The sequence below is a fragment of the Phlebotomus argentipes genome, unplaced genomic scaffold (genome assembly GCF_947086385.1).
Source record: "Phlebotomus argentipes unplaced genomic scaffold, Phlebotomus argentipes genome assembly contig_39, whole genome shotgun sequence".
Taxonomy (NCBI): domain Eukaryota; kingdom Metazoa; phylum Arthropoda; class Insecta; order Diptera; family Psychodidae; genus Phlebotomus; species Phlebotomus argentipes.
In genome coordinates this window covers 1,801,283-1,821,235 of record NW_026776182.1, presented here as the reverse complement: position 1 = coordinate 1,821,235, position 19,953 = coordinate 1,801,283, and the positions used below count along the sequence as shown (strand labels likewise).

Sequence of the window (19,953 nt, the reverse complement as noted above, 5' to 3'; positions counted from 1 at the left end):
ACTGTGTGAGCAAACTGTATTCCATCTATTAAACATATTCATATTTTCTACAAATTCCTCACAGTCCAAGAATCTGGCTTAGCCATGCTAAATTAATTAGGCAAGCTACAGCCAATAAAACATGCGACGAAGATTTTAATCAATTATTATGAGTTCATATGGAATCAATCCCTTAGATATATAATTAAAATCACTTGAAATTACACCATAAGCAAGACAAAGCTTCAAGTTAAACAATAGCCAGAGAGAGAACTCAATTAATAAAACGGCGTAGTTTCAATGTAGAGTGAAACGCACCGGGAATACTATACATTCAATTAATTTATTTGTTTAGCTCACTGGTATTTGCATAATGGCAATGCGACATAAATCAGATACATATATGTATATATTTCCACGTCAGCTTTACCCATTGTTGTATTCCATGAAAAATGCTGGGACGTCGAAGCCCAAGTGAACGCCCATTCTCTTCTCTCCAACCCTAGAGATTTACTTTCACCTGAGACATTTCGCCAACGCTGTGCAATTTTCTCCCTTATTTTTATAATTTATTTATACTCTCATGACCCACTTTTAGGTGCTATATAATACAAACGCGAAACACACACTCTCTGTACTCATTGCAATTAATCAAAACGGAGTGAGAAGAGTTGAATTGCATTATCATCAACCAAATACATCAACGCATGGGAGAGAAATTTTCAGTGATGTATAGAAAACATATTGTAAATATTTTCACTCACTTCATTCGCTTTTTTCAATTTTAAATCGAGAGAGAGAGAGAGAGAGAGAGACAGTAAGAGAGGAAAAGAGAGAAAAATCTTGAAGCCATTGAGAGAGATGCGAAATCAACATTTCAATATTAAATGTAGGACAAAGTAAAAGTATTGAGATGACCAAGATAACATAATTGAGCAGTCTATGATAGTTTTGACCATATTAAAGATATACTAAGAAAACACGGAAGAAAAAGCTAATACCAGACAAAAAAAATAGTTGCAGCAATTAACAATTAGATGATGAATTAACTCACTCTAGTCGATAAGGAGAATACAAAAAGTTTTATTAGATTCTAAATATATATATTCATAAATTGAGAAATTATGATGAGAAATCATATAAGTATGATATTATTTATAATTTAAACGCGTATCTTGTAAAATGCCGAATGTAGAAATTTTAGATTTTTATATACTTAGAGAGGAAATGAAAAAAAAATATTGCGCTGTCATTTGACTAAAGTATTTGGAAGCTTTTACTAAATTATTCTCTGTGTATTTATATGTATTTTCTGTATTTCTTATAGTCTTTTCTGTTATCAAAATTTTTTGTGGCTTTTATGTGCTCCTTGGGAGATGCGTCAATCTATTATTGACCTGAAATTTACTTAAATGAATTTTTAGACATTAAAACCATAGGAACGGTACATTTTCACCACTTATACATTCCATTCATTCCATTGCGAGTCACATTCCTTTATATTGTCTAATTTTTTTCAGATCTGTAGTATTAACTCTAGTATTTTACATACATACGTTTTTACAATCTTACTAGTGAATATTATAATTTTATCATCATGATAAAAGGAAGGAGAATTAAAAGAAAACATTTTTCATTGCTAACTTGCTCATCGACTTTTCCTTGTGTTCGGCGGTGTTCGACGATAGTTCCAAAGCTCGCCATCGATGCTCTGTGGTGGCGCTGATTCGGCGTCTTGTCACTTTTGTTTTGGTTGCGTGTGGTAGGTGAGGGAGCTCAGAGAAAATCGCCTTTCCTTGTGATTCTGCGGAAGTGGTCACTATTTGGAGATAACCAGGAGTTGTGTGAAGTGTCAGTGGTGCAAATGGTGAAGATGCCTTCGATAAAGAATGACGGGGAAAGCGACGGCGATGGAGATATGTCTGGAGCGGAGTCTGAGCATTCTGGCTCGAGCCGCATCCCGGACAGGGACTCCAGTGCTGAGGAGGCTGATGAACCGGACTCTGATGACTCCTCGGAGATGGATGAGAGCGAGTGCGAGCGTCGGCGAGCAGATTGCATGGACAATCTGAGTGAGTATTCTTTGGATCTGTCAGGTGAAGAATGTCTCTAATCCTGGTGCATCTTCCAGCCAATCTCGAGCGCCAGTTCAGTATCTTGCGTGATCAGCTTTATCGTGAGAAGATCCAACAGGTGGACATGCAGCTGTCTGAGTTGCGAGGTGGTCGTTCTCAGGAGTACTTGTTGCCGTTGCAGAGACTGAACGAGAACATGAGGATCCGAACAGAAGTGGCAGGAATTCTGAAGCAGTACCGCCTTGAGAACATCAAAAATAAGTTTTCGTCCGAGGAACAGGCTGCGAGGCAACATTATGAAGTAACAATATCTTGGTTTCAGAATATGTGGTAAATTTAGAATAAACATTTGTTTTTTTTTTATTCTTCTCTAGAGCGAGAAACACTTGGCTATGGACGCAATCTATGAAGAGCTGATGGAGAAGATCCGGAGACTTGAGGAAGATAGGCATAATGTTGATATATCCTGGGGGGACTGGGGCACGAGTCAGAGGACAAGCAAGGTGCGAGGTCCTGGGCGGAAGAAAGCTATTACTGTGTCTGGACCTTACATTGTGTATATGCTAACGGACGAAGACATAATGGAGGACTGGACTGCCATCCGGAAAGCACTTAAGAGGTCCTCCGCGGCTGCCACTTGATACTTCTCTCGGAAAACCTTGATATATTCGAGCATTACTGCAAATCACTGTAAAAAGAAATCTACTTTTCTAGTGTAAAAATGAAATACACAAATTGATGAATAAAAAAGAACCACGACTTTTTAATCTATGAAAACTTTGCTCAATTGAAACTACATTAGACGAGCGCAGATTTGTATTGAACTTTCTGGGTGGTGAAATTGAAATTCTAAGAATTTTGGTGATAAATTTTGAGTGTTTGCTTCATGGAATGTTAGCTGAAGTCTGAAGAATAAAGAATGCAAATCACTATGGTTTTATAAGGAAAAAAAAACTCTTGTGAAATAATAATGGTGGTTTATTTATGAAAAAAATGAATAATTAAGAATGATAATGAGTAGTGCGTATTTCCATGATGCAACGCAGGATTTCTTTTTTCAATGCTCTAAATATATCTTAAAGTACATAAATGACATGAATATGTAGTATATTTTGAAAAACGGAATTAAAAGAAGTCAGACCTACATTGTAGATGATTATGAGATCGTGATTTCGACTTCTGAATATTCAGAATAAAGGTTTTATTAATTCGAACCAGAATTTGAGATTGGTATATATTTTATTGTATTTCAAAATTATACCTGCCTTATATAATTGTTTGCATTGTTTTCTTCTATTAGTGTTTTGATTTCGAATCTCATATATATAAGATTATCAAAAAAAAATTTCATTTTAATAAGCACTGGGATTCCATGATGCTATGAGATGAACTTTCCAAGGCAGTGGAGACGCCGATCTTTTCTCAAAAATAATTTATTTTTTTAAAGAAAACACATTATTTTCATATAAATTCCCTTTTTATTCTTTGCAAAAACGCAAATTTTCTACAAAAAGGAAAATTTACTACTTCAGTATCCTTTTTCCACTAAGTGATTCTTAATAAGATTAACAAATGCTCCTGTGAATTTGATTTTTCCGCTCATTTCATTGACGTGCGAAAAGATTTTCTTACGCATCGCCTGCTCCACAACGCTCCTCAGTTCCTGCTCTAGCTTCCAGATATCACCCTCGATATTCTTCACTATTGTAATCTTCTTAGTGCCGCGAAACTTTTCAATCATATAGACGGGTAGCATGTGATTTCTCGTGCGAGCCACAAAGTACTCCCTCTTTGTGGCATCTGGTTGCTGCGGACGCCAACCAGAGGGGTAAGTGGAGTGAATTTTGGGCACGGGCACAGCCACGGGACTTAGCAAGCGCTCCACAAATTTCCATTCGGGTGGGTTCTGTGCAATTTCCACCCGTGGATGATCGTCAAGTTGGCCGAACTCTGGCGACGATCTGAAACTCGAATGGCGCACTTGACTTCCGGCGCGCTGGCCAATCATCTGCAAGAGCGGAAATTGCGTTCAATAGACAAATGCAGTGGAAAGGGAAACTTCAAGGAATGAGCCAATCACGGGGTGCCAGTAGGTAGTATGGGTGACGCGAAAATACTCACACCGCCATACAACTGCATCCGGTATACAAAGTGAAATTATTTTGTGTCGTCGCGGCGATTCCTGGGATATTTCGACCACCACGGGACCCACGAATCAACAGCAATAGCGTAAGTACATTCAATTGCCATTCAACAATCCCACACAAGGGTAGAAAACTCTTCCGCGGTCACACGCAGTGCTCAATTTTCACCTTTTCCACTGCTCTTTGACACTTGGCGTAGTCAGTTCTATCGAAATTCTCGGAACCCCTCCGTGGGTTTCACTACCCAGATGTCACTTGCTCCCTTTTTGCCAAGTTTCCCATCGAACTACTCCCTGTTGGATAGATTTTTCACCCCAAACACTTACCTCGTGGCGCTGGAGATGACTTGACACCACTTCTGCACCTCCAAAGCTTTTCCATATCGAGGAAAATGCAGGTGAAATTCTGAGTCTACTGAAGCACACAATATTCGCCATTTTTGATACTGCCTGAAATGACAGAGTGGAGTCTCACCAACACATTCCTTACCCGACACGGTGTGAGAAAGATATGAGAGAAGACCAAGGCAATGTGACTTGGCTGAAAGCTCGAGACTTGGAATTATGAACTTTTCGCAAGGGATGATCATTTCATTTGTATTGATATCTTATTTTGAGTATCTGAACGGAATTGAACGGTTTTTATTTAATCAGCTCCAAAATCGCTGTGTTTATCCTTTCCTTTATTGTTTATAAGGAAAAATGGAAGGGCGATATCATATGGGGGTGTATAATTATAATTCAATTTGTAATGGAGAGCGAGATAGTTCATTACAATAATTTTTAAGAAGATAGTTGGAAGTAGTTTAGTTGGAGTTATAAGAGAGATTTAGATGTGGAGTAAATTTATTGCTTCATTAATCACTCGCGGAAAAATTCAACATTCTTGAATAAATATTGGATTATAAGAATCTCCTCATACATACAATGAGGTCTAATGATTTCGTCCTTTATAACCTTGATTAGGATTGACTTGACTTATTATTATGGTGATTTAAAAGAATCAGTACTAAGCTATTTTAAATTCATAATGTAAATACAGTATCTGCATATCCTTCTAATTAATATTGTATAACGAGAGATACAACTACTTATTGTGTAAAACTTTTAACACATTAACTTCATTACAATGAAATCAATTAAACTTTAATTATTAAAAATCTGTCTCTAATCTTCATATGTGTTCAAATATGTAAAAAATCGTTGTATCAATATTTATATTGGTGTAACGAGCCAACAGTTCGATAAATTTAAACTTAGTTTTAACTAAGCACATACATACATATGTTATTCAAAACATCAGGGAAACAGATTTTACATTGGACTTCCGTTCTGACAAGTATTATTGTACAATCAATAATTCTGCTGTTGTACTTAAATTGTGCAATCCATGTCTTTTCTCTTATGAGTTTCGTACATTTCTTCAAATCCGCAGATGTTTTACGCTATTAAAATATAGGGGAAATTAATTTTTGGTTACATAATTAATCACCCAATGGTTTAAGATGATGCACATTTTTGTGAAAGATTATTAACGCAGAAGTCTTCATCAGCAGAAAAGTAGTACCTATTACTTTTTCAACTTTAATAATAATAAATCGACATTATCACAAGTCATTAATATTCATCTGTATGATATATACATATCTATTTTGTTTATATCGTGTATTTTCTATAGCGGTATTTTGTGTTGATAAGACGTGAATATATTAACCGCTCTCTCAGCAATGTTAAATAGGTCTTATTCTTCTCAAATATGCTTCAAAATGTGGCACAGTCATGGCTTACAATGTTTCTCTGATGTTAATTATTCTTCCAATTTAAATAACATTATTAAAAATACTTAATTGTGTGATGGGACTATAAAATAGTTAGTTGCAATATTGCTGCTTGCGAAGCACATCAACAGCGAGTTCCGACAGTAACATAGATAGGAAAAGTTGGCAAAATGCAGGGAGGTACTTAGGCGATTAGTGCATCAGTTGCGCGAGGGGTGCAAAAATAGGGGATGATTCGTTACTTTCGCATCTGTCGCGTGATAGTATTCGTTCATTTGCTGTAAAATGAATAATAATATGATTTCAGATGGATTATTTGGAGCCAAATATTGGGAATGTAGTGAAAAAATTCAATAATTTGATAAAAATTTTCTACAAATAAGGTTTTATTTAGATTTTATTACAATTCATATGCCTTCGGTACCTTTTGACCTGCAAGAAATGGAATTTTCAGAAATTGAGTGATACTGAATGAGAAAATGAGTATGGAAGCCAGGAAATGAGTGAAATTGTGACGTTATGATGTCTAAAAGCACAAATCGACCCTGGACAAACCTCCGAGTTGTGTTGGTGTTTAGTGCATTTGACTGTATGGGTATATAGTCGCTGGCTGTGCTGCTGTTTCGAAAACGAAGGAAAAGAGAAGAGAATCACTTGTGGACTTGTGCATAAAGTACAATATTAAGTGTATTTTCATTTCATCATTTACCCCACAAAATATCCCATTTTTGCTGGTTTTTCGCGTGAACATCGCAGTGCTAAGTGCCCCAAACACCTTTCATGTGTCTTTTATGCGGAATTCATTGGGATTTGAGGGAAAATTGAGGAAAAAATAAACCCCTTTTGACAGACGGGAAATGGTAGCGGAGAGTGCTTTTTACGGGCGACGACGCAGTGAATAGGTGGCGTTGTTGACGGTAGGTTTTTTTTTCATTTAGTATTTTATCATAAAATGTACATAATTCTCGTATGTGGTTGGTGGGATTTTGTGATTATGGCGTAGCTCTTTTTCGAGTGTGTTGAACGGCCAAAGGAGAGGTGCGATGCCTTGCTTGAGATTTTCATCCCGCACATTTGTGGTGCGTCATCAAATTGTGTAGTCACTGCTATACACTGGCACGGCCTTTTCGGCCTGAGAAGAGAGCGCTTGGTTGGGAAAATAATGGGTATTCCGAGGAGGCTTTTCTCTCAACATCGCGCGGCAGCAACATGGTATTTTTTTCCTTCGCTCTCCACCGTCTTTCACTGGCGCTCTTGTGGAATTTTTTTCTCAATTGCTGAGCTTTTTCATTGCTGTGAAAATTTTTCCATTGTTTCACGCCTCTCGGGCCCGACGAGATCGCTTATTTCGGGCACTTATCGTGAGTATTTACACCCATTTTTCGGCCTCTATTGTTCATTTGATAAATACGCCGAGAGGATTACACAGTCGTTGGGGGTGGTATTATTTTTTAATCAAGTTCTGGCATGGGGTTGCAACCCTCGGGTGAGAGGGTGCATGCCAAGTAGGGAGCCTCCGTGACCCTACACAAGAAAAGCTACACAGCGAAATTGTTGTAGTCTCTTTTCATCCCCCAACTGTTTCCAAGGGGATTTTCCGTGTGTGCGCAGAGGCGGATTTCATTTCACTCTTGCATCTCAACATAAACGGAATTGAGGGTGAGCAGTCAAGCTTTTCTCCACATCTTCTGAATCTGGCTGGCGTCTCTGAGAAGTCCAAATACCATTTTGCAAATGCCAGAGACTCATACTAATTCTGTCGCCCCTGTCGAAGTCTATCTCACTCTCGGTGGTCTTCTTCCATCGCACAGCGCGGCAGGGCACATACACAGGCATAAGGGATACTGTTGAGGCGATGAGTGATGCACAGAGAATGAGAGTGCATGAGGAGCCCCCAAGAGCAAGATATGGGAAAACTTACCTGCGGTTGACCCGACACAATACCCTCTATTTCTACAATGTGGGCTGTGCTCACCTTTCATCAAATTTTTATACCAATTATTTCTGGGCTGGAAAATTAATTTAAGGAAAAATGTTAAATATAGTGAAGGTTTTTCTGGAGCTTTCATCTCCCACTCAGAATTTTGATGGTTATTCTGGTTATTCTCTGTTCAAATTGAAAAGTTTGGAGTTTATCAAGCGCCCACTTTTATTATAGTTTCATGTCAAGGTAATTGAGAAGAGAGCTAAAAATAAATTCATCAAACGTTATGATCCACATTAGGATTACGCAACGCTTTTTGAAAGCTCGATAGGTATTTAAGTTGGAGCTGTGAAAGTTCGCAGTGTCCCTTTTTGCTAGGAATTGATGAAGTATTATAAAATTCCATTAAGACAATGCCATCTGTAGACGGCAAAAGTTTATTTTTAATTGATTGACTTCTCCATAATTGATTTTAAATTGATATTATTAGGCAATAAATGTTTTGTGCGTCGGTTCATGCCAAAAGAATTCTAGGGCTCTCTAGAGAATGTAATATAAACATCAAAAAGCATGATAGGCACTTCTTTCACTTATATTATATGTAATGTATTATTATGAACAAATGGTTGAGGGTAGAAAATTATTATTTACGAAAAGAGGTTTACTGGAAAATTTAAAATTGTCGATGTTGTGATATTACATATTACAAATTTTATAAAGTGTGATATATACATTTATACATGTTTATGCTCTCAAGTTATGTTCATACATTGCATAGTAAAAATGATATATGACAGCATTATAAAAGTATGATTATTATGAGAAGGCAGCGAAGCGCAAGCTAACAAAATGAGACTTCATCGCACTTCATATAATGAAAGATAATATTGCTGAGTATTGGAAAAATGTGTAATTCTTGTAGAACTTTCTTGGTGTCTCTAGCTTTTGACCCTTTGAAACGAAAGAAATCGGTGCTCGCCAGCAGAATTTACACTTATTTGACAGATAGAGCTTTCAACCCCCTCGCTATCGGCCTGTGATTACAATATACTGTTTGTGGTATTGACAAATTATATATGGCGGTGTTGGCTTACATTACATTCTTTGGCGATTTGTATTTGTTTATCATTGAGCAAGAAATAAATAGGAAAAATGTTGTTTTGTGAATACTTTATTTGGCATTAAAAGTACACGTAAAACTAGTTTGTGTTAGAGTATTCAACTTGGAGAAATACTCTGAGAAGGTATGAAAAAATTATTCTTATGTGTCACACTATGTGTGTATTAATTTGACAATTTAATAAAATTACCTGTATTACCTGACTCAGGGTAGGAATAAAAGGAAAATTAAATAGAACGTTCACGAAAACGGAACTGTTCTGTGGTTGAATTTTTGTGTATGAAATGTATCTAAAAATAAGGAGTTTGCAAGCAAAGGCTTTTATTCACTTTTTTCTGTAATTTTATCAAACATGAATGTTAATATGTTTTAATAGTCATTAAATACGATTCTCGAAGAACGTACTGCCATAAATTGAATGCAAATACAGCTTAATACATGCAATTGTGTGTCCAGTTCCAAACCTTTTCTTACGTCATTGTTTAATAAAACGGTGGTATTAAGTTTATTTACGAGACATAGTGTTTTAAATGTACTTAGGAATTTTCTGTTGTGTTTTTCCGTAAATCAATATTTTTACCTATTATTTAAGGACCTTCTGTGCACAAGATTATTCTATTTATTCTTGGCTTTAATAAACAAAGTTGGTGTCAAACTATTCATAATAACGCTACAATAAGTATATACAAGAAATAATGATGAGGAAAACATTTCCTAATATATATGCGAGGAAAAATCTAAAGCATAAATAGCTGAATTGCAATAGGAAAAGACGAACAAAGGAAATAAAATGATATATGTATGTATGAATTTATAACACTTCTGTGTGGAGAGTATGGGTTATTTTCAAAAATAACTAAAAACGGCATCACAGCGACAAATTTTCTCTCTCTTTCACCAACATTGTTATGTATATTTGCTCTTCACATGTTAAAAAATAGCGACCATGAATGTCGCGAAAGTGAAGAGCTTTTGCGTTCGTCACTTCGTGGGCATTGTAGTAGAATAAAACAGTGTACATAGTTTTATTACAAGCAATATTGAGATATAAATCAATTTTCGTTCAAGACATTTAAATATTATGTATTTCTTTCTATTCCTCTTTACATTATTTGTAAAAATTAACTTTAAGTAGATTTAAAGTCTCTCGGGCTACATGTATTTGTGTTCTTATTTCACACTTTTAACTCTGTTGAGCTGTATTTTGCCATTCAAAAGCTCTCCAGTTCTCAAACCTTGAGAAAACGAAGCATATACATATTTTCACTGAAAAAGTGTTGATGTGAATGACAGTTGCGAGGAAAGTATTGAAAAATCGAACTTTGCTCCATTATTAATAGGAAGTTTTATTGGGGTTGAAAGAGTTTCCACGTACGCTCTCTTAATTCTCTCTATCGGTGTTACGTATATCGGCTGAAGCTTTGAAAAAGCTTTTGAACTGTATTATAATTTTTTGATTTTGAGGCCGTGCTTGTCCTCGTTCTCAATTGCTCATACTCCATTACATGTTCTTTCTCGTGTATTTATACGATAATTTACAGTGCAAATGGTGGAGTTTTTCACCCCTTTCATGCCGTTGAAAATTTGTCAACCGTTCTAAGTATGTACATAATAATCAGGGGAAGCGAATAATTTTTGTTTAGTTTGTGCCGATTATACATATTATTAAGAGAGTATGAAATAATCAATGAATTGGTGTGTATGCTGTATGTTGTATGCATGCATTTATATGCTGTTAATATCATATAAATTTCTTAACTTTATTTTTTTTTGTACCAAACATTTCAAATCGAGTGAAATTATATATTTCACTAGATCAAGAATTAAAAAGTATTCTATAAATTGTTTAAACAACAAGTCTTTATTTTAATAGGTACTAAGTAGGCAAAATATTTTAATTTTCTTGCGCTACAAATATACTTTCTCTTAATTTTCAAATTAATTCCGTTTTCCGTCATTTAGAGGGTGCACTAGTATTGGGTATAATTTCAACATGAGACATCCACCCCTATGAAAAAGTCGCGTTGGTCGGGTTCAAAGAGCAAACTGTACATTGTAAATCCCTCCAGATTTTCTCGCCTCCCTCTTGTGAAGCATCATGATAAATTGCATACATATGTACACATGCGATTTCTTTATCTGCTCTTTGACAATTTTTCCTCTCACTCTGCCTTGTGCATTCTTGATGAACACCACTGTTGCTTCTTTCATTGTGTTCAACGCGTGGATTTTTGTGAAAGCCAAGCTTCGAAATGGCACAATTGTTAGTTTACAGTGATTTAGTTTGCATTTTCTCTACAGTTTTCACTAATTTTCTTGTATATTGTCGGTATTGCAAGAGAATTTCATGCGAGGACGTTCGTTTCCAGAGAAACATTCCTTTCTTCCAGTGGAATTTCGCGTGAAAATCTCTCCTCTTTGTTGTTCGTTTTCTCAATGCGGTGCAAATCTCTACAATTGGAGTGTCGGAAGCTACGGTAGAGCGCAAATGCAGAGTAAAGTGAGTGAGAAAATAAAAGCTAAAGCATTCAATAAGGTTGGAAGGTGTATTAAAGTAGTTTTCACAGTAACGGAGAGCTCTATTTTCGTTGGCTTGAGCCAAACGATTGAGTACATTTTTGCACACACAGCGTTAAAGCATATGTAGTAACAGATATGCTAGAGAGGAGAGAGAATCGTTGCAAATATCGTGGAGTATCCCACAAATACAGATGGAACGTGAAGGAGAGGCGGCTTTTTTGTTTGGACTGCTTTGTGCCTTCAGCACTCTTCGCCAATATCACAATCGGCATGTAGTGTAAAAGTTAGGGGGCTATCTGATACACGAGCATCACTCTTTTCTACGCGGTGCTACCATGGGCTCTGGTACAATTGCCTCTGCCGATGATGGCTAAATTGTTCCGTCGTCTCTTGTGGAGTTGGCTTAATACGCGCAAGTGTAACAAAAGGCGGCAGTCAATTCATAAATATTCATTTCGCCTCTTTCACACCCAGCAATGTAGTTGGTAGTATTAAAATTTTCACCGAATGCGCTACATGCAACATTTTTAATTATCCCCTGGATGAAAAGTCTTATTCTCTTATCGACAAGCACCGTATAGGAAGTTTTTGTTTGTCATTCCAACAATTTTAGTTTAAAATCTCTAAATTGACTTATTAAAAATTTGTGTGATTGAAAACAGGACTGAGAAGGGAAATTTGAAAATAGCATCAGCACTTTTTGTAGCAAAAAGAATTTTCTTTAATCTATTCTTTGCTTAACATTTGCGACAAATAGAGTAAAAAATGCTAAAGAGCTTATTGATGGAATATTTTTGCATAAATTTTTGTTGGTTTAATTTATTTTCCGCTTACTTCTGGAGACATCGAAATTTAAATATGTTCGAAATTCGAAACAATACCATTCCAGTGGTATTGTAATTATAGTCGACATTTTTTAAACGAAAAATGAATATGTAACTGATCAAAACCTTTTTTCTGTTTGCAGGAGTTCCAATCGAGTGGTCCTTAAGGAGGAACGAGGTGTATGACAGTGCTTTTAATGTGAATCCTCGAATTATAGCAGTCCTCAAAGTTGTATGAACTGATGAGAATAACAGCGAAACATGGCAACGCGAGAAAGAAAAGCCAAGTTGAGTGCAGAATCACCCACACCAACAGGGAGTGAATCTACACCATCAACTCCGACAACAAATGCCACTGCCGGAGGCGGAAAAAGTGGGCGCAAGTCATCAAGTGGAGCATCTGTGACGACTACGGGGAGGGGGAGAGCGACACGTGGAACTACGCAACAGGTGACTGACGAAGGGGAGCCTGAGAAGGAGAAGACGGAGGAGAATGTCGAAGTGGCAAGTGAGATAGTGAAAACTCCGCGAACACCACGTGTGAGCAGGGCAGCGACAACAGTAGCTCAAAAGGCGGCAGAAGCCAAGGCAGCGGATGTAAAACCTGCAGAGGAAAAGGATTTGACTGAAGGGAATGAAGAAGTGATGACTGAGGGAAATGAGAATGGCGAGGAAGACGGTCAGATTGCTGAGGAAGATCCACAGAAGAACATCTCTTCTAGTCCAATGACATTGAGAAAGTCTGCGACACCGACACGAAGGGGTCCTGGCAGACGACGGAAGCGAGTGAAGCGGGATGGAGTTATTCGTGCTAGAGCCATTATCAAGAGGAAGACCATGCCGGCGATTTCCAGTCTCCCAGTGAAAATGGTAACGCGTCGCAATAGCATGGCGAAAATTGATGCTATCACGAGGGTTCTCAAGGAAGAGACAATTCCTGTGAGAAAATCGACCAGAACGCGTCGCAAGACAAAAATCGCTGATGTGGAGCCTGTTAAAAAGAAACGGAGGAGAATGATGTCGGAACATGACAAGGAACCACCGAAAGAGGACACAGAAATGAAGCAGCCAGAGAAGGTGGCCAAGAATGAAGTCTTGTCAGATTCGGAGCTGATCAGGAGGCGATCCGATTCAGTGTCAAAATACTCAGACACTACGGATAACTCAAGTTTCTACGATTCTGGGATGCTCAAAGGATCTGAAGAGTGGGGTAGAGATAGCAATGCTACTCCTAAGGCCGATACCGAGGGTGAAGATACAAAAGTGGAAAACAGTGAGATGGAGGATTCAAATGCCGAAATCAAGCCGGTGGTGGAAGAGTCAGAAACACCTCAGACACAGAAGAAGCAAACTGGTCTCGTGAGACGAAGTGGACGAGCCCGGAAAACTATGTTGAAGGAAAAGGAGAAGGAAGTGGAGGTGACTGGAAGTGCCGCGAAAACTAAGGTGGCTGAAAACAAGACTGATGGACAAGAGCCTGTGATGAACTCCGAAGAGCACACAGATGTGAACAGTGCAAAAGGTGCTCCACTACATGTTGAGACAGTTGTGAAAGACTCTAGTGCAGTGGAAGAGGATGCAAAGGAGTGTGAGGATGAGAACGAGGTAAAGAAGGCAAAGGCTTCATCTCTCAGCCCTGAACTAGTGAGCGAGGGAGTGTCGCCAATAAGTGTCCAACAATTTTACGGACAGCCAGCTTTTCTGGAGAACAACTTAGGCATTGAGGAGGATCCTAAACTACGAGAAATTGTCCAGGTGAAGGAGAAGATTAAGCAAGGAGAGGACACAGAAACGATTAAGAAGGAGAACGAGATCAAAGATGAAGATGAGACAGAAGAGAACAAGGTGAAAGATGAGGATACGGAAGCAAAAGAAATTGTTAATGGAACTACTGAGGATGAAGTTGAAAACGTAGTGAAAGTCGAAGAGTCTAAACACAAAGGGAAAGATATTGATAAGACATCTGAAGAAATTAAGGATGCCCTGGATAATGAGGAATTTGATAAAACAGACACGGAACCCAGCATTGAAAATATTCTGGAAAATACAGATTCTAGGGAAATTGCAGACGATGAAGTTCAAGTGAACGACAAAGAAAATGTAGTATCGAATGGAGAGGCTCCTCAGCAATCTGAAAGAGACAGTGAAATCATGAGTACCTCTACCAAGTCTCCTGTGTTGGAATCTCCTGAGACACGCCTGAAGAAGGAGTGTCACTTGAAATCACTTGGACTTCTCACTCATGAGGCTGCTGTTGAGGCAAAAATTGAAAAGGCTCGTCGTCGTGAATTTTTCAAGAGTGCAGCCAACAGCTCCTCTCTCTCCTCGGCGTCATCGACTTCTTCTGGCTCTTCGGTGAGCTCCCAACAGTCGAATGGCAAGAGTGGTCGCGTACAAAGCGGCCAGGAATATACAGGAACGCTTAAGACTGTGATAAAGCTTCATCGGCCACAGACGCAGGACAAACGCAGGACTAGAATGCCTCTTAAGATGACATTCCAAAAGGGTAGAGTCAAATCTGTGACAAGCGGCAATGACAAGGATCAAGTTAATGTGTTCAATTCTGATGAGGATACTTACTACACTATACAGAATGAGGTATATGATCAGGAAGATACTGATGTAGTAAAATAAAGAAAACTAATATAATTTATTTATTATATTTTGCAGATCGATGGCCCAAATGCTGACACAGTTCATGGTGGGATAAGTCGAAAAACTCATTACCGCTCTCACACTGGTGGTGTGTTCTTTATCTATCTCCTTTCTTTTATCGATGGTTTAATCATGTTAATTCAATAATTCCCTAGAAATCAACACTATGTTTTCAATACTAAAATTTGATCTAAACAAATCAAACAAATTACTATTAGATTAACCTTTAAATTAATAAAAAATTAATACGTCTCTGACTAATGATAGTTAGCTAAGATTTCTATTCAGGAAAACAGATCCTAAATGACTTTTCTACCCCAATAGATTCGGCTGCAAATGTAAGTGTGACAACTGAACCATCGAAAGAGGTGCAAAAAGCTCTGGTTATTCCGGAGAAGGCATCATCTTTCAGTATTCATCCTGGGCGACTGTGTCAGGACCAGTGTTTTTACTGTGGGGGAAAGTTTGGCCTCTTCGATACACCTTGTCATGTGGCACAAATTAAATCCTTGGAGCGTCAGAAGAAGATTCTTGACAGTGAGTTCAGAAATTTGATCAATTCAATTTATATAGATATTACAGCTTTGGTTTATGCTTCACTGTAGATGAGGAGAAACTGACCGTGGACAATTGCTTATGCGATGCATGTTATCGCCATGTGGATCGTCGTGCCAACTGCCCATCGTATAGGAACAAGAGGCAATCAGCAGCACTCATGTCGTCGGAGTTCAAGGGGGACGCCGCGGCTGATGCGATCCAACATGAAACCGAGGAAGCAAGATCAACGGCACTGTGTTTGGTGACTGGCTGTGGTGAGGCGTCGTCACATCTTCTGCGCAGAAAGTGGTTCTCAAAAATGCGAAAGCCGATTAACAAGCTGATTAGACTCAATGTGGATGTATCGAATGCTCATGGATTGGGCCAAGTGCCAATATGTCACAAGCATTATGATATCATCAGCCATCTGATGGTGTGCGTTTTGTGCAAAAGGAAACTGCCAAGAAATCACATTTTTTACATTAATCATGTAAGTTAACTCAGAATTATTGTGTATGAATTGAAGATGTGATTATGTTTGTTCGTTTGTTTTTTTGTTTAACAGGAAATCAAGCGCCTAGAGCAATTGATTAGAAAGCAGGGAATCCCTGTGACTCTGGGAGCAAATGCTGTGGTGTGTAAGCTATGCCGATATTATACAAATCTACTTCTAAAACCTCCGGATAGAAAGACACAAGCTCAATTTGTCAGGAACTACCGCCAACGACTACTTTCCTTTCGCAATGTAGACATATTAGATGCCTCTGATGACAAGGAGGGTAATCTGAGGATGCAGTCGAAGGAAAAGAATGCCATTGGAACGAGGCACAGTGGCAGGAAGTCGAGTGATGAGGAACAGGATATGTCTGATCGAAAAGATACATCGCGCAATACCTCATCTGGCCAAATACTCCTTGATAATGACGTAATGGTGGACTATGATGTCCCGATGCTTGATGGTGGATCCTATTCAGGACAGAAGGCGAAGCAGCAGAAGATGCAGAGTCTGCTCCTGCCGAGAAATCAGCAGCTTCGCGAGAAACAACTGCGACAGGAACAAATGGAGAGAGAGAATGAGATATCGAGAATGCTGAGGACCAATCCCAATATATCCATGCGGGAACTTTTCCCAGGTGAGGATGAAATGGGCCTTCAGGTGTATTTGCCTTTTGGCCAAGGGGGCCATAGGACACCTGAAGGATGGACCCGAGCTCCGAGTATTCTACAGTACGACGATGCCACGAGACAGCTGTGGGAAGAACTACAGAAGCCCTATGGGAATCAGTCGAGTTTCATCCGACATCTGGTGTTGCTGGAGAAGTACTTTCGAAATGGTGATTTGATACTTTCGCCAGGAGCTAGTAGCAATGCTGTTACGTACTCTGAATCTGTACAGAACCGCCTCAAGTCCTTCGACAACGTACCATCAGACAGCATGAGTATTTTTCATCAACTCAGCAATGCTCCCATCACTATTACACCTGCCAATCCCAAGGGAAGGACATCTACTGGAGGAAGATATGACAATGGTCCAGGATCTTCTACTAGTCTCTTGAAGTCCAACATTTCCCGGAAGGAGAGCCTCGCAGATGGCTATAGCGGCTCTGAGAAGGGGTACAAGTCTCAAGAGGGTGTTAGTATTATAAAGAAATCCGCAAGTGGAGCCATTCCACCGGACTTGATCAGTATCACCACGACTCCAACTAACAAATCTTCAGCGGTCATGGACACGATCACAGTAACTGCAACTGGTGGTCAGAAGGGAAGTTCACCGCCGTCTAGTGGCGTATCTCCATCGCCACCGCCCAGCACAGTGCAGCCCATTGTCAATCCCAAGGATGTGATTGTGAAGCTCCCGGATACGTTGAGCCCTGCTGAGCGTAGATTGGTCAATGGTAAGGCGTGGCGTCCCACTCTGATGCCAATTGCGCCTCTGGAGCGCGACTCGAGTCGCGATGGGGCCAATACGCTGTATCAGACTGCCGATGGTCGTCTCCTGCCCAGCCGAGTGCAGGTGATGTCCGGCGGGAAGCCGTACCACATATCAATCTATGACTACAACAGGATGTGCATTTTGCGGCGTGAGAAGATAATGCAAAAGGCCATGGCGCAACAGGGGAAATCCGAGAATGGCCAGAGATCATCTCCGCCGCAACAGCCCATTGCATCCACGTCTAAAGGAAAGGTGAGTATACCAAATAAGATTCTAGAGCAAAATTCTGTGTTGCCGGTTAGTGGGAAATCATGCCCCAGTGGCCCTTCGTCAGAGCTACAGTCGCTGATAAAGGTGCGGAAGCCCAATCCGACATCTCTGCTGAAGAACCAGATTCCCATCGCACCTAAACCACCGGTGATGCCGCAGCCCGCCATCTCTGCCATTGTGTCTCTCACCACGACGACCATGCCAAACGCCAATCCAATGATGTCAATTATTGACCTGATGAAGACCACCACCAGCCCGGCCGCCACTACGAATATGTGGCTTCTGAATGAGCCGCTCAATGGACCAGCATCTGGGGAGGCCGCCTCACTCTTGTCCAAGATACCAAAATCTCTTACGGTGATTCCACAACAGAAAGGACGCTCCGGCTCGAGGGTATCCTCCGGCGAGGACCAAAGTAGTGCCTAACACAAGTGTTTGCGTTTCCCAAACCAGGGAAATCGTCTTATCTCAGTAGCGGCCTCGCTCTTGCATAGGTAGAACACGTGAGTTCAACATATTTTTTTGTAAACCTTCAGAGGTGAATAAGAGATATATTGTGTATATACTAGGAGTTGCCGAGGATTGATATACTAAGGAAACATTATATATTCTAGTATAGTGAGAGTTGAAATATTAGTATACCCTCCAATGCCCCTTGACAAGATTATATTAGAAAATGAACAAAATAATTCGTACGAGTACCTTAAAAGAGAATTTAAAGATTATGCTGGTGGATAGAGAGAGAAATCTTTGTGAAATAATAATGTTCCAAGGTTTATTTTTCTATATATAAATTGAAGTAATGAGATGAAATTGAAATTATTGTATATTGAGTATTTACAGAATATTGGAGCAAATTATCGAAGAAAACGACGAATAAGATATGTATAGGATTATTGGGTGAATAGGTTGAAGATGGAGAAAAAATATGTATTTTTACAGCAAAATTGTGGCCGAAGAAATAGTATCGAAATATAAAGATTTGAAATTAGGGAAAAAAATTGATAAAAGACAATTCCATATTTTTCTATGGATCACCATTTTTGGATAAGAGAAATAAATATGCTTGATAAATCATAAAATGTTAAGCAATACAAGTGTAATTATACCTATTACAGAAGTGACTTGGCTGGTAGGCAAAGTGCAAGTATGTATAAGATTGCATGAAAGCATTAACTGGTGTGAGGAATTTTACGAAGCAATATAAATTGTTTGAACACTTTCTCTGTACGTATTTAAAAGGCATATATACTTTAGAAAAAAATACAGAGAAAGGGGATATGATATCTGTTTGAGATATGTATAAGAGAATATTTTTCTATCACAAATTTCACGGTCTTACTGTAATTATTATTTAATATTTAGTGATGACTTTAAGAAGATCACCCAACAATGTTATCCTTATGTAATGTAAATATTTGAATAGACACCCCTTGTAGATGAGTAAGGATAAAAATTGCTCGAGAGCAGAAACACGGTAAATCTTTGAACAGAGAATTACAAGATATAGATTTAAACGTGGCCTTTTATGAATTTCGCGGAGAGAAATATAGTGTGAAAAGAGGAATTTTTGCCACTAACATTACATAATCAAGTGTTAACACCACTATTTTTTGAAGAGGAAATAAAATTCTACGATAGACATAAAGAATTTATTTAATCGCTTAACATGATAAGTTCACAATTTCCTTTCGACAGATTAATGTGCTCTCGCATATAATTCACTCATTCGAACACACTAAAAATCATTGATATTTCTTATAGTTTCTTTTACTAATATGTACCTACACTGAAAATTAATTAAAAAAGTATAGTGAAACCTTTAAAGTAATGGATTTATGATCAAAGGAAAACGTCTCCTTTTGTATCGTATCATTTGAACTTTCTCATGGATTTGATCAAGTTTTATCTTAATGGTAGCAACTATCCAAATCATTGTATCAATATAGTATATATTTTTTAAGTATATAGTTTGACATGGAAAATATATATATTGACAAAAAGCTGTTCCACATTCAATAAAAATATAAATATACATATTTAATAGGGATATTTATACATAATGTCCAATTTTCGAATTGCGCATACAATAAAAATTGATCACTCAAATACCCGTAGTTTTCTTATTTTATTGTGATTTCCAGCGAATAAATTCGGCATTCAGTAAAATTCTTCAACAGAAAAGGATTTTTCCC

General features: G+C 38.4%; 3 protein-coding genes across 5 annotated transcripts; 2 read left to right on the top strand and 1 right to left on the bottom strand.

Annotated features, from left to right (window-relative positions):
- The first annotated feature begins 1,649 nt into the window (after positions 1–1,649).
- On the top strand, positions 1,650–2,807 carry LOC132263875 (breast cancer metastasis-suppressor 1-like protein). Of its 2 annotated transcripts, XM_059763877.1 has the most exons (4): positions 1,650–2,051; positions 2,111–2,172; positions 2,236–2,355; positions 2,429–2,807. In XM_059763877.1, the coding sequence occupies exons 1-4, from the start codon at positions 1,844–1,846 to the stop codon at positions 2,693–2,695; spliced, it is 657 nt and encodes a 218-aa protein (XP_059619860.1). In that variant the 5' UTR covers positions 1,650–1,843; the 3' UTR covers positions 2,696–2,807. The 2 variants fall into 2 exon arrangements, with proteins under 2 accessions (XP_059619860.1, XP_059619859.1); XM_059763876.1 differs by having other exon boundaries at positions 1,651–2,051; positions 2,111–2,355.
- A 700-nt stretch (positions 2,808–3,507) lies between these two features.
- LOC132263887 (large ribosomal subunit protein mL49) lies at positions 3,508–4,676 on the bottom strand. The gene is made up of 2 exons (XM_059763895.1): positions 4,525–4,676; positions 3,508–4,062 (listed from the first exon to the last, which is right to left on the bottom strand). The coding sequence occupies exons 1-2, from the start codon at positions 4,633–4,635 to the stop codon at positions 3,583–3,585; spliced, it is 591 nt and encodes a 196-aa protein (XP_059619878.1). The 5' UTR covers positions 4,636–4,676; the 3' UTR covers positions 3,508–3,582.
- LOC132263884 (uncharacterized) lies at positions 4,109–19,867 on the top strand. Of its 2 annotated transcripts, none has more exons than XM_059763889.1 (6): positions 4,109–4,283; positions 12,507–14,961; positions 15,034–15,106; positions 15,343–15,555; positions 15,624–16,045; positions 16,121–19,867. In XM_059763889.1, exons 2-6 carry the CDS (start codon positions 12,625–12,627, stop codon positions 18,182–18,184), a joined length of 5,109 nt encoding a protein of 1,702 aa, XP_059619872.1. In that variant the 5' UTR covers positions 4,109–4,283; positions 12,507–12,624; the 3' UTR covers positions 18,185–19,867. The 2 variants fall into 2 exon arrangements, with proteins under 2 accessions (XP_059619872.1, XP_059619871.1); XM_059763888.1 differs by lacking the exon at positions 4,109–4,283 and adding an exon at positions 6,528–6,892.
- Positions 19,868–19,953: the final 86 nt, after the last annotated feature.

Coding starts and splice junctions, on each gene's coding strand:
- LOC132263875 (XM_059763876.1), top strand. CDS start 1,844: ATGGTGAAGATGCCTTCGATAAAGAATGACGGGGAAAGCGACGGCGAT. Junction 2,052..2,110: donor AGATTGCATGGACAATCTGA/GTGAGTATTCTT, acceptor TGCATCTTCCAG/CCAATCTCGAGCGCCAGTTC. Junction 2,356..2,428: donor CTGCGAGGCAACATTATGAA/GTAACAATATCT, acceptor ATTCTTCTCTAG/AGCGAGAAACACTTGGCTAT.
- LOC132263887 (XM_059763895.1), bottom strand. CDS start 4,635: ATGGCGAATATTGTGTGCTTCAGTAGACTCAGAATTTCACCTGCATTT. Junction 4,063..4,524: donor GTCATCTCCAGCGCCACGAG/GTAAGTGTTTGG, acceptor CCGCTCTTGCAG/ATGATTGGCCAGCGCGCCGG.
- LOC132263884 (XM_059763889.1), top strand. CDS start 12,625: ATGGCAACGCGAGAAAGAAAAGCCAAGTTGAGTGCAGAATCACCCACA. Junction 15,107..15,342: donor TTACCGCTCTCACACTGGTG/GTGTGTTCTTTA, acceptor CTACCCCAATAG/ATTCGGCTGCAAATGTAAGT. Junction 16,046..16,120: donor ACATTTTTTACATTAATCAT/GTAAGTTAACTC, acceptor TTTGTTTAACAG/GAAATCAAGCGCCTAGAGCA.